The sequence below is a fragment of the Rhamphochromis longiceps genome, linkage group LG4, assembly GCF_057381845.1.
Source record: "Rhamphochromis longiceps isolate RC_006_pf linkage group LG4, R_longiceps_female_GT1.1, whole genome shotgun sequence".
Taxonomy (NCBI): Eukaryota; Metazoa; Chordata; class Actinopteri; order Cichliformes; family Cichlidae; genus Rhamphochromis; species Rhamphochromis longiceps.
The window spans coordinates 25,618,481-25,632,298 of NC_140560.1; the positions used below are offsets into that span (position 1 = coordinate 25,618,481).

Consider the following 13,818-nt stretch of genomic DNA (forward strand, 5'->3'; position numbering starts at 1 on the left):
AAGGTTATCATATTGGCTTCAAAATTTGTGACCTGACAAAACCTTTTTCTCCTGTTTAGGTTAGGGAGACAGGTAAGAGGCCAGTATTTTCTTTTGGGTTTCTCGTTATAGGTAGGTCAGTTCTGTTTCATTTCTAGAGTGTTTTGTTTGTTGTTTTGACCATGCCCATCTTGATGCTCGCTACTAGTGATGTGTCGGTCGCGAACGAAATGGCTCTTAGAGCCGGATCTTTGACGTGAACGACGCGAGCCGGCTCCTTATCGCGAGCCGTGGGTTTGTTTTTCTTTCTCTCAGCCTCTCTCTCGCAATTTTTTTCCACTTCACTCCACACGCGAGCCTTGTGCTTTGCACTGGGCAGAGGGGGGAGGGGCGGTAGTTACACTCAGTAGCACAGGAACAGAGCAGGAGGGAGAGAGAGAAAGAGAGGCAGGGACAACAACGTCACATTAGAAAGGTATAGTAATCATCCACAAGTATTTTCAGTTGCAGATGATAAAGGATTCAGAAAGTTTATTCATGCAGGTCCATATGACAGAGAATATGCATCTTCTTTTTGTTTTCATATTTTAATTTATATTTAATTGTGTTGTGGTTTGCAGTGTTTTGTGTTGTTTCCCTTTAAATTTGTTTAAAAGGAAAAAGCTGAAAATTTAAATAGTTAAAAGTTGAAATGTGAATAGTTGATTTTTGTATTATATGACTTATTTATTACATTTTATGTGGAGTGAATAAATAAAAGTATATTTACGGTGGCCCCTACAGACAAAGCACATACAAACTTCAAAACACGTACAAAAGACAGTGTTGAGCTTTTGTTACCAAAGTACCAACGACCAGATTTGGTGTGTGGTAGTAACAGGTAAATTAACTTTTTTTAAAAAAATTATTTGAATATATATGAGTGCTTGTGTATAAATACACAAACCATACACATATGCTTTCAATTGTGTAATTTAAGTGATCTAGGTAGCTCTGTTTTGGAAGTTCAGTTAACGCTAGAAATGTTTTTTGGAGTTTGTACGTGTTTTGTCTCTAGGGGCCACAGCATATATAAATATATATAAATAAAACCACTTTTTTTTACATTAGTAATTCCGTTTGTGCATAATTTTATATTGTTGTTAATATTAAATTAATTAAAGCAACAAAACAACCTGAAGAGCCGGTTTGGAGCAGAAAGAGCCGGCTCTTTTTAGTGAGCCGAGCCGAAAGAGCCGGTTCTCTAAAAAGAGCCGGAAATCCCATCACTACTTGCTACCTTTTGAAATTAACAAAATATCTGGTTGTTGTGAAAGCGCAACCCTGTGGCAGCATTGGTCTTTCCTTGGGAGATTAGAGCGGGGGCGTTATCTTTCCTTTTTTATGTGTTTTGGGGTGTAACATTTCATTTCATAACTGGACTCTATTTAGTGTTCCATGGCAGTAAATAAAGTTATGTTTAGGCAAAAATCAAACAGGATTCAGCTAACTGTCTCTGAATGATCAAATGGTAATAACTAAAAAATTTTCAGTAAACAGCATTTTCATTTTATTTTACAGAGAGCTGATACTTCATTTACATGAGGTTATAACACCTGCAGGTGCATCATGGACATGAAAAAACAGAAGAGCAGAGGTTATGCTTCACTAACTGAGTGTGAAGATTCATTTGCAACATTTTAAACCGGTGACACTTGCTCTCTCTGTTACTCAGGAAGAATTATTAAATGATGCTCTCTAGTGTTCAAATATTACATAGCACGTATGTCAGAAAATACTTATGTTTTAACTATGGGAAGAAGATATTTTAAAAAGTGGTGTGCTTATGAGTGTTTTTTTCCTCTCTGTGCCCCTCTCCAAAATTTAACAGTTCATTTTAATAACCTTAAACTTATGTTATTTATAATACAGTGATACATTTTCCCATTTACTCACAAGAAAACACATTTTTTAAATCAATGCTTTTATTAATTTATTGCAAAACACGAATTCCTGAAAATACTTGTCAAAAACCAGCAAAAGAATACATGACTTAAACCTTTTGCTTTATTCTGATTTCTAACATGTAACAACTGTAATGAACAAACAGCACAAGCAGTAAAGAAGCAGATTTTAAATGCACATTCTGGTCCTCGACTATTCAGTGGGACATTCTGACTTCTTGATGGTTTTCTCTGAAGTCTGTGAGCCCAAAGACACTTTACATGTATAAACCTTATCCATGTTCCAGTCTGATGTCTGGATGGTCAGAGAGCTGCTGATTTGGTAAGTCTGGTCTGGTCTCTGAACAGCAGTGCTGGTAGAGATCCCACTGCTCACTGGACTCCCACCAGCCAACCAGCTCACATCTGCAAAAGACACAGACTGACTGGACAGACAGACCAGAGAAGCTGTGTCGGACTGGAGCTCAGCACTGGACGGAGGGAAGACTGTCAGGACAGGAGGAGAGAGGCTGGAGCCTGAAAATACATGAAGAACATTCAGGAAATTGAAAAATCAAAGGAAATGAAATGAAATAATGAAAACAGAAGAAATCGAGACATCAATAAGAGTCAATATGGAATAAACATAATATTTGTTATGAAATTAGAAGAAAACAATACTAATGTGATTTGGAAAAATATACAGACATAACAACCCAACATATCAATTGATTTTCTTTTTAAGTTTTCCTAAAATAAAATATGAGTAGTTACTCTTTAACTTTTCATGTAAGATGTCGTGAATTTAATTCTGGAGGTTTCTGCATAACATGTCAGTTACTGTGAGAAATTTTCTTTCATTTAAAAAAAACTGTACAGCCAGGTTCTAATCACTTAAAAGTAATTTTTAACTTTAGTAACACTGTTAACTACTACTGAAGAAAAAGAAAACAATCTTATATATGTTTTTGAAATGCCAACCCCAATATTAAATAAAAACACTATGAGAATAATAAGAACAGATGATATCCTATTTCACATAATGTTTAGTGAACAACATTTATATAAAAATATACAAATTTGGTTTGACACCTTTTCAATTTTTTTAATATAAAGAATTCATGTCTCCTGCACATACAACAACCTCAAACTATTTCATGTTGTATAAAATCATAAAAATTATGCAGAACAAGAAAAATATTGAACTAAGTAGTCATCAGCAGAGTTTTGCAAAATCTCTCTTGTTTTATGATCATTTAAAAAGCACTTACTTGTCACAATCAGCTTGGTGCCTTGTCCGAATACCACAGTGATTCAGTTTGTATACATGGCTGTACAAAAACCTCCTGACTGTCACTGATGAGGGGAGAGGAACTGAAACATCCTGTAGAGACCAACTTTCACTGTCAACATCTCATTTCCCTCATCAGTCTGTTTGTATTTTATAACTGCATTTCTCTGTGTGTAGTCATGTTTATTCCTTCTTGTCACTTGTTTTGTGTAAGACTTAATTAAGTACTCATTACTGATCTGAATTAAACAGAGATTCACTGTCTCTCAATGAGATTTTGTTTAGTCTGGTTCACTATGACGGAGCATTTTTGGGAGAGTCTTCCCATGTCTGACAGGAACTCACTGCAGAGTCTCCTGTCTCTGCATGATTGATAAAAGACTGCAAATCAGTGTTTGGTCAGGATTTAGATATTAGTCTGTCTGAGGAGAATCCTGCTGAAAATGCAGTTGACCTGTGAGAATGATGAAATCTCAGAAATGAGGAGAAGAACCAGGAACCTGTTTGTACCAGCCGACATAAAAGCTTTCAGCTTTTTTTAATGTTGTATTTGAGCAGGTTAAAGGTTTTTAAAAAAAGGATTTTAATAAATGAGCAATCCAATGTTTAATAAAACATTATCTGGAGGTTGTATGGACTATACTCAAGTGAATGAGTCTAAGAAAGCATATGTACTGCCAAGAGGTTTGTAACACATTGTGATAAGTACAGTGTCTTCTATTTCTGCGAACTTGATAGTTAAATGATAATTAACGTTTGATGAGGACGTAGAGTTGAATCTTTCTGAGGAGAATCTTGTTTCAAAGCTTTTGAGCTGTCAGAATGGAGAAATCTTAGAAACATACAGATGATCTTCTCTAGGAACTTATTTATACAGCTAATAGAATTCCTATCATCTCTCTCAATGTTGCAGTTGAGAACAGCTTGTTGAAAACTTTGTACTTAAGTGTTAGGTTTTGTATTGTTGATTGTCATTTATGCTTAGAAATATTTAACCATATATGCTTAGAAGTATATAATCATTTGTAGATTGAAAGAATGTCTCATCCTAGGAGGTCTGCAACAACTCTGTGTAGCATGAAGAGGGGGGTGCGTTCACTCCTCTACAGAGTGTTCTGGCATAGATCACACACCTCCTAGGAGAGGTCGTATCTTCTCTTGTTGATATATGGCATAGCAAACACACGTATATCTGTTTAAGTATAAGAGCCTTTTGTTCAGATGGACCCGCTAGACTCCTGGCACCAGCTTTGGGGAGTCTTCACAGGGTCACATCTTGACCTCACACACACACACACACACACACACACACACACACACACACACACACACACACACACACACACACACACAAAGGCAAGGTACTCTTTGTGTGTATGTAGACGTCATATGTTAATGAACCTATGCATATTCATGTAACCTCAATAAAAGAGCAGTGTTACGGGAGAACGGACGAGAGCAACTGGGGTCAAGCGAAGGAACGGCGTTTGTCCGGTTCTCTCCCGTGCACGAGAAACATGAAGAACTTTGCCTACTTCGTGTCTTGCTTGCTGTGTAATTATATTGCCTTCAACGTTCCAGCGAATAGGTTCAAGCTACAAACCTATCATTACAGTACAGTAAGTAAGTATTTGTACTTGGTTACTTCCCACCTCTGGGGACAGAAACCTGTTCCAACGCCAAGTGAGCTGCCAGAATGACAAACTGAGGAACCCCTCCAGGAACCTGTTTAGACCATCCAACATAATTGAACCATATTGCAACTGAGAACAACTTCTTGACCTGGAGAAACCTTGTGGACAGCAGGTATCTGGATAAACACTTCCGCTGCATTAACATGTGCCAACAAACACAGAAAGAACATGAGTGAAATGTCTTTCTCCAAAACGATGGGCTATGAAACAGATGAGAAGAACGTCTTACACTTTAGAGAAGTGATGAGAGAGCAGACAGACCCCAGCATGTTGTCAGTGTGAGGTGTAAACATCCTTTAATATTCAGCTGCAACTTTATCAGTATCTGTTTAGGTTGATTAATGTGATTTACTGCAGCTAGAATGTGACAGTTATCAGAGTTTTAGACAACCGTTTGTCAAATTGCTGTTATTTAAAAACACACACACATAATAGGTTTAATTGTGTTAGATGCACATAATTTAAAATGCACATAATTGTGTACATATATATGGCAATTTGTGTTGTTGGTGGTCATTATACTCCTCGATATTTTATACTTTCAGTGATGAATGTAAAAATATATCAAAACAAGTAATTCAGTATTTATTAGCAGACTGTCTGAAGTGGATGAGTTTTCATTGATGAACATTAAAATCAAAAATAACAATAAACACACTATTTGAAGGTGGTGGGTTTACACTGAGTTTGCTGAATGGGTCTTTTGTCAGCATGTGAAAAAAGAGCATCAAAAAGCAGAAGTATCAGTGGGGAGGTTTTTGTCACAGTGTAAATCACTGTGATACAGCAGAGTTAGAGCTGTCCCATGTCTTACAGTAATAGACTGCAGAGTCTCCCTCCTCCACATTTTTGATGATCAAACGATAATCTTTTGTTGACTGATGAGTGGATGTGAATTTTGGAGCAGAGAACCCAGAGCCATAGCCTGGAGAACTAGAGCTATGATGAAAATACAGCACAAACTGAGGAACTCCTCCTGGAATCTGTTTATACCAATAGACAGTGTTATCAATAGTCCCCAGGTTACAGTCCATGGTGGCTGTCTCTCCTTTCCTCACTGATAAAACAGGAGGTTTCTGTGTCAGCACCGTCACACCACTCACACCTGCAAACATCAAGAAGACATGGAGTCAAGAGAAACACAAGCACATATGAATCCAACAAATAACTACTGATCTGAAGTGTAAATGAGGTTCCATACATGTTAGAGCAGTGATGAGAGCACAGAGAGTCACCAGCATGTTGTCACTGTGTGTTGAGACCTGTGACCTAGAAAGAGGGCACTGCTTCTGTAGGAGGAGAGGAGGTGTGAACCATTAAATATGTGACAGAAACTCAGAGAGACTGACAGGAGGAGGAGCTAAATCTGCGTAGTTTGCGATGTTTGGGTAATTTATGTTCAGTGGAGGGTAATTCTGTTTTTGTATTAATAAATATTGGTGATTGTGATGTCTCCCTCCTCTCCCTTAAAATTGTGCTACTGCATTTTATTATGAAAAATTGTTTGCTATGTCTCCTGGGTGAGGTGTTCCAGGCATGTCTGACTGGGAAGATTCCCCGGGGCAGACCCCGCATATGCATATCTCTCGGCTGGCCTCAGAACACCTTGATGTTTCCCCAGAGAAGCTGGAGGAGGTCTGGGGTCCTCTGCTTAGGCTGCTGCCCCTGAGACCCGGCCCTGGATAAGTGGAAGAAGATGTATGTATGTATGGATGGTTGCTATGTCCTTCAGGTTTATTACTGATGCTTTTACCATTACCAGTTTTTATGTTTGGACAAGAAAAAAAAAAGATCAGAATCCCGCTAACCCTTACAGTTACCTGCTATAATTACATAATCAACAACCTTGAAATGTATGAACTTCTCTGGAAATTCACATGAAACTGGAGTGTTTAGGATTAGGAGAACATTTGATAAAATGTTACGCCATTTATGAATATTGAACAACTGAATAAAGAGTTAAAAAAAATAATAATTTTAGTACTAGAACTGTGTGGGCTCCTTTTTTGTTTCAAAGTTGAGCCACATGAGTTTTGTGGTATTTCTCACAAATGAAATCACTGTGATACAGGCGTTTTGATATAGTTCCCCAATTCACAAAAACAAATAGCAGTGTCGCTCATCTACATCTTGAGAGTTAAACACAACAATTAGAGGACTGACTAATTTGCGTTTACCAAAACATTTTGGTTTTAGACACTCAAATTCATTTTTGTATTCATTTGTTTTGTTCTACAATTAATGGTTGGAAATGTTAACTCAGTCACTCAGTTGTGTTTTGTTTGTTTTTTGTCACAGTATTCATGATTGTGTTATGTTCTACGCAATAGAGTCTATGTTTCAGTGCAGTACAATGCTTACCCTCCTCCTTTTAACTCTAAATCCATGTCTAAGGATGATGTGGAATTTAGTCAGTCTGAGGAGAATCCTGTTACAAAGTAAAGTGAATTGTCCTCATTTAAAAACTCTCCATCAGCTCCATCAGAGACTTGAACCATTACAGGCAGTTCCTTGAACAATTTTAGTTCAAATGCAAATGTCCTTATCGTCACACATCACACATTTTCTTCTTTTCTTACATTTAATGATGCTGAATCTATGTTTATAACTATTTAAGAGTTGAGTCTGGTGTCTAAATTTATATTACTTATACGTACATGCATACAATGTAGGTCTGCTTTTTGTATATGATTTTGCATATGAGTAGTTATTGACTGACAGCTGGGATAGGCTCCAGCGCCCCCCGCGACCCTGAAAAGGATAAGCGGAAGCCAATGGATGGATGGATGGATGAATATGGATTTTCCCCAGTTTGCTTTGTTCATGATTTCAATGACAAATATTAAAAAAAAAATGAACAAACAAATAACACACTATTTGAAGGTTTGTTTGTTAGAGGTGTCTTTTACCAGGTTGTGAAAGAGTCTTAAAAAGCAGAAGTATCAGTGTGGAGGTTTTGTCACAGTGTGAATCCCTGTGATACTCCACTGTTAGCAGAGCTGTCCCATGTCTTACAGTAATAGACTGTGAGTCTCCTGTCTCTGCCTGATTAATTATGAACTAGGAATCAATGTTTGATGAGGATTTAGAGTTGAATCCGTCAGAGGAGAATCCTGTTCCAAATTCAAGTGAGCTGCCAGAATAGTGAAAACTTTCTGAGGAACCCCTCCAGGAACTTGTTTATACCAGTTAACATAATTCCCATCATATCTCTCTACGTTGCAGCTGAGAACAGCTTGTTGACCTGGAGAAACTGTGTGGACAGCAGGTGTTTGGGTCAATACGATCACTGCATCAACATCTGCCAAGAAACCGAGAAAAAAAAATGAGTGAAAGATTTACCTAAAAATATACAGATTTTAAAATCAATAAGAACATCTTACACGTCAGAGCAGAGATGAGAGCACAGAGGGTCCCCAGCACTATGATAGTAGGTTGAGAAACTGATCCTGAAAGATGAGAGGGGCTGTAGTGAGAAGAGAAGAGATACTGAAGCTTATAAAGACAGAGGAGCAGAACTGAAAGAGGAGGAGATTCAGAAAAACAGCTTGTTTATGAAAGACTAAATTACTGATATTAATAATTCATAATTTCATACAGTGAACATTGTCATTATATGAGCATTATTGTTTCAAACTCAATGATATCATATAATTTTCTTTGAATTTGCTCTACAAAAACTAATATAATGACTTAATCAGTGTATATGTCACAGTACTGGGTCTGCGACTCAGTATTTGTCTTTCAGGTTTTAGATTTATAATCTATATATAATATAATATATAATATATAATATATAATAAGATTATAATATATAATCTATAATGGAGTTATTTCGATCTCAACTGTATTTACACTTAGTGTAGTAAATCACACCTTCAGTGTTACTAGTTCATGGTCATATTTTAAAGACCTGACTTACATAAATAATGTTATTGAAAAAAGGTAAAAGAATGAAATCTCTAGTGTTCTTGTCTTCAATTTTCTAGATTTACTTTCTGACTTATAAACATCTAACATGAAGGTTTATTATATGGTACTAAATCTGTCTGAACTATTTTAAACACCCAGATAGAGATGGATATCTTTCTTAGCAGCACCTTTGTTCTTGGCACACTTCAGCTTCTAGTTGTTTCTTGTTAATGAGAGAAATGAGGGAAAACCAACTAGAAAGGTTAAAAAAAATGTTATTTCATTTTCAAAAGCAAAAACATCAACATTTATATATGTAACCATGTCAAAATCAGAACATGTACACATTAAATATAAATGTGTGTACAATTAAGACAAACATCATAAACACATCTCTAAATAAAATGAGAATTTGCTTCTCCATTTAAAAATGTGTTTTTGATGAATCCAGTGTATATTTCTATTGATTCGTTCTGTCTGACAGATAGAATATGGTTACTGTCACATTTACTGCAGCTGGAATATAACAATTAAACAATTACAACCATGAAAGAGCTGAGAGAAGTCTATAATTTTTTTATTATTTAAAAATAACTTTCAAAAACATAAAATACCGTATGTTGGATAGTTTGGTTTATGTGTTTTTACATATTATAATTTGGGCCAATATTAGTGAATGAGATGTATTTTTCGGTACTTTTCTTTTTATACTTTTAATAATCAAGGTTAAAATGAATAAAAAAACACCAACAACATTCCAGTGTTTAAAAACACAGTCTAAAGATAGTGGGTTACACTTAGTTCACTGGATATATATATTATCTGCATATGAAAGCGTTTCTAAAAGCAGAAGTAATACTGAGGAGGTTTTTGTCACAGCCTGAATCACTGTGATACGTACGCAGAAGCAGAGTCATCATATGTCTGACAGTAATACACTGCAGAGTCTCCTGTCTCTGCTCGCTTGATAATGAACTGGTAATCAATGTTTGATGAGGATTTAGAGTTGAATCTGTCTGAGGAGAATCCTGTTCCAAAGCTGAGTGAGCTGCTAGAATGACGAAATCTTAGAACATATTGAGGAGCCTCTCCAGGAACTTGTTTATACCATCTAACAGAATTCCCATCATATCTCTCTATGTTACAGTTGAGAACAACTTCTTGACCTGGAGAAACTGTGTGGACAGCAGGTGTTTGGGTCAACACGATCACTGCATCAACATCTGCCAGGAAACACACACAAAAACATGAATGAATAGAATAGAATAGAATAGAATTCAACTTTATTGTCATTGCACATGCACAGGTACAGGGCAACGAAATGCAGTTTGCATCCATCCAGAAGTGCTTCAGTGATATAGACATATTACAATATATATTAGCAATAATATAGATATGTAAGTATTAGAGATGGACCGATCCGATATTACGTATCGGTATCGGTCCGATACTGACCTAAATTACTGGATCGGATATCGGAGAAAAATAAAAAATGTAATCCGATCCATTAAATATCACGAAAGCACCTCACAAAACTTGCAACACGCCGTAACTCGCCTCAGAACGTTAGCACGTAGGAGCAGTGTGCATCACGTGATAGAGCGGCTGTGGCATGCGGGACCTGTCGGTGGTCTGGATAGCATGTGGAGCTTCGCTAGCAACCCGGCATTTCATCTCCGACAAAGTTATCCCCGAGAGAAGTAAAGCAAGTGTGTAAGTCCATCTCTGAATGTTTGTAAAGCATTCCTGCGTTAAGCTTAACAAACGATATATGGAGCGACTGCCTCTTCTTGCTGCTACTTCAATCATGAAACTGCTTAATGATCAGCTGATCGGCTTTTCTGTCGCGAGTCCGTGTCTCTTGTTTGTTTTTGGCCCACTTTGCACCAGAAAGAGGAAACCAGTGGCTGAACAACAGCAGCACGTTTAAGCTTGATAAGCTGTTGTTAGAATTTATTTAATATTACTTTCTACACCAGGATCTTTTTCTACGTAGCTGACGCTGGTAACTCTGCAGGGGCGGATCTAGCAAAGTTTAGCCGGGGGGGGGGCGATAGCAGGGAAAAGGGGGCACAAAGACATACTTTTCTTTCTTATTCTCATTTAAAATGTCTAGCTTTAAATAAATAATTATCTGACACCCAAAGTTTTATTTTGATGTAAAATGAATAGAAGTCCATTACTGTATATAGTAACTATTAAGTCTAATATATATATCCTAGTAAGCTATAGTACTTTTTCCTTTGGGAAGGTACCATCTGTGCAGTCTGCAATTTTGTTGAAGAAAGATGTTGAATCTATTTAATATTTTAATATATTGAAAAATAATTGATTTCTGTGCATTTTTTTTCACACTGCATCAAATTAAGGTTGATTACGTCGATTAAGCATCATGAGGTAGAGCGTGAGGGGTTGTTCCCTATTTTTTATTTATTTATTTTTTGTTGTTGCTGGGAGTTGGAACCCTATTGGTTAGGTTGCTTAATATTTACGCTAAGTACTCTTTAAGATACCAGAATAGGGAGGATGGTGTAGGTCTAAGTTTATTAGATTGATCAGTATTGCTGAACTATGAAATATTTTTTTTTGCATACAGGTATAACAGAATAGCTTTAGTGTAGTTGTTGTTTTAAACTTGAGTATGAACTTATACGAAATGCAGCAAGATATTTAAAAAACCAGTTTTGTTGATTAAAAAACACTATATCGGATTCATATCGGTATCGGCAGATATCCAAATTTATGATATCGGTATCGGACATAAAAAAGTGGTATCGTGCCATCTCTAGTAAGTATATTACAGAAATGGGTCTATTATGGTATGTTATAATGTACACGGTATGAAGTATGTTGTGAAGGTGAGGGTGTGGATAATTTCTACAGAGGCTATATAAAGTGCTAGTGGTTGTGAGTGGTGGTTCAGTCCATGTTATTATTGTGTGTTTGAGGGTACAGTTGTCCATTGTGGGTGTGTGTATGTTCAGTCCATGTGTTAACGTGGGTCAGATGTCAGGAGGCAGAGTTCAGGAGTCTGACAGCTGTGGGGAAGAAGCTGTTCTGGTACCTGGTGGTCTTAGTAAAGAAATTTACTAAATTCACTTCTGACAACTTGAAAAGTTTACCTCCAAAAATATACACCCTAAAACAGAAGATCTTACATGTTAGAGCAGTGATGAGAGTGCACAGGATCCACAGCATGCTGTCAGTGTGAGGTGTAAATGATCTTTACTGTTCAGCTGAGATGTGAGTGGGATTGTAGTGAGAAGTGAAGCGATACTGACACTTAAAGACACAGAGGAGAGGCAAACCAAAGGAGGAGGTGTCAGGGCTCTGTGTGCGGGCAGGCGGAGAGGAGGATCCAAACGCAGGACTCAGACACTAACTTGAAACTCAAAAACCTCAGCTTTATTGCTGGTACGAAAACAAAACATGAAGTGAACATGGAATATGGAGAACCGAAACACACAGGCATAATCTGATGGTACGACGCGACACTGACACAGAGAAACACAGGGCTTAAATACACAGACGGCAGTAATCAAGGGATGAGAGACAGGAGGGGAACACACCTGGGAGAAATCACAGCTGACGAGACTGAGCACACTCACATATGACACAGACCTTCACAATAAAACAGGAAACTCAGACACAGACATTGAACTAAACAGACAGATTCACAAACAGACGGGGTGACACCATAGACAGACAGATACAGACGCAGACTCAGAGGCAGACCGAATATAACACGTAGAACTCAAACAATAATAATAATCATGATAACAAATTGGAAAATGATAATAATAAACTTAAAGCGCTGGGTCACCGACCCAGGACCATGACAGGAGGAGATTCAACACAATGATTTTCATTCATAGAATAAAAAATCATTTATAATGCAAATAACATCAATTAAATGTTTCTGGCTCATGTTCAACCGACACACTTATGGCTGTCATGACATATTGCTCACGAAAATATTGTTGTAAAGGGAATAAATATTATATAACTGATTATTGACAGTTTTAGGTGTTAACACCAATCTCTTTCTAGCTGAAATGTCAGCAGGACTTATGTGAAAAGAATAAACAGTAACGTTTATAAGAACATGAGGTAGAACAAGTCTCAACAAATTCAGAGCAGTTTAAATGCAAATGCCCTTATCCTCACACATCACACGTTTTCTTCTCGTCTTATATTTATTTCTGCCTGATGTATAGTTATCACTATTTAAGAGCTGAGACTGGTGTTTACTAAATTTCTATTACTTATAGATAACTTTTAGTTATATACAGTATTAGTCCACTTCTGACATGTTTTGGCTCAATAATATCTCTATATTCCTCTGCTTGCTTTATTCATATTTTCAATGATGAATATTAAAATTAATTTAAAAAACAAAACAAATAACACAGTATTTGAAGGTGGTGGGATTTCAGTGTGTTTCTCGGATGTGTCTTTTTTTCAGCATGTGAAAGAGCATCAAAAAGCAGAAGTATCAGTGAGGAGGTTTTTGTCACAGTGTGAATCACTGTGATACCCCACTGTTAGCAGAGCCGTCCCATGTCTGACAGTAATAGACTGCAGAGTCTCCCTCCTCCACATTCTTGATGATCAAACGATAATCTGTTGTTGACTGATGAGTGGATGTGAATTTAGGAGCAGAGAACCCAGAGCCATATTCTGGAGAACCCCAGCTATGATGCATCCTCAGCACGTACTGAGGACTTCCTCCTGGAATCTGTTTATACCAGGCAGCAGCATAGTTAGTAACAGTCCCCAGGTTACAGTCCATGGTGGCTGTCTCTCCTTTCCTCACTGATAAAACAGGTTTCTGTGTCAGCACCGTCACACCACTCACACCTGCAAACAACAAGAACACATGGAGTTAAGACAAACACACTGACATTTAACTCTAACATGAAGTCTTTTCTTCAGTATATTCAAGACACTTTACATGTTAGAGTAGTGATGAGAGCACAGAGAGTCACCAGCATGTTGTCAGTGTGGGCTAAGAACTGAG

General features: G+C 37.2%; 1 protein-coding gene across 1 annotated transcript; it reads right to left on the bottom strand.

Moving 5' to 3' along the window:
* Positions 1-1,939: 1,939 nt before the first annotated feature.
* On the bottom strand, positions 1,940-11,996 carry LOC146671731 (immunoglobulin lambda-1 light chain-like). The gene is made up of 4 exons (XM_085405228.1): positions 11,957-11,996; positions 9,696-10,021; positions 3,173-3,206; positions 1,940-2,438 (listed from the first exon to the last, which is right to left on the bottom strand). The coding sequence occupies exons 1-4, from the start codon at positions 11,994-11,996 to the stop codon at positions 2,116-2,118; spliced, it is 723 nt and encodes a 240-aa protein (XP_085261354.1). The 3' UTR covers positions 1,940-2,115.
* Positions 11,997-13,818: the final 1,822 nt, after the last annotated feature.

Coding starts and splice junctions, on each gene's coding strand:
- LOC146671731 (XM_085405228.1), bottom strand. CDS start 11,996: ATGCTGTGGATCCTGTGCACTCTCATCACTGCTCTAACAT. Junction 3,207..9,695: donor ATGACTCTGCTTCTGCGTAC/GTATCACAGTGA, acceptor TGAATCACTGTG/GTATTCGGACAAGGCACCAA. Junction 2,439..3,172: donor CACCAAGCTGATTGTGACAA/GTAAGTGCTTTT, acceptor ATGTATTTTCAG/GCTCCAGCCTCTCTCCTCCT.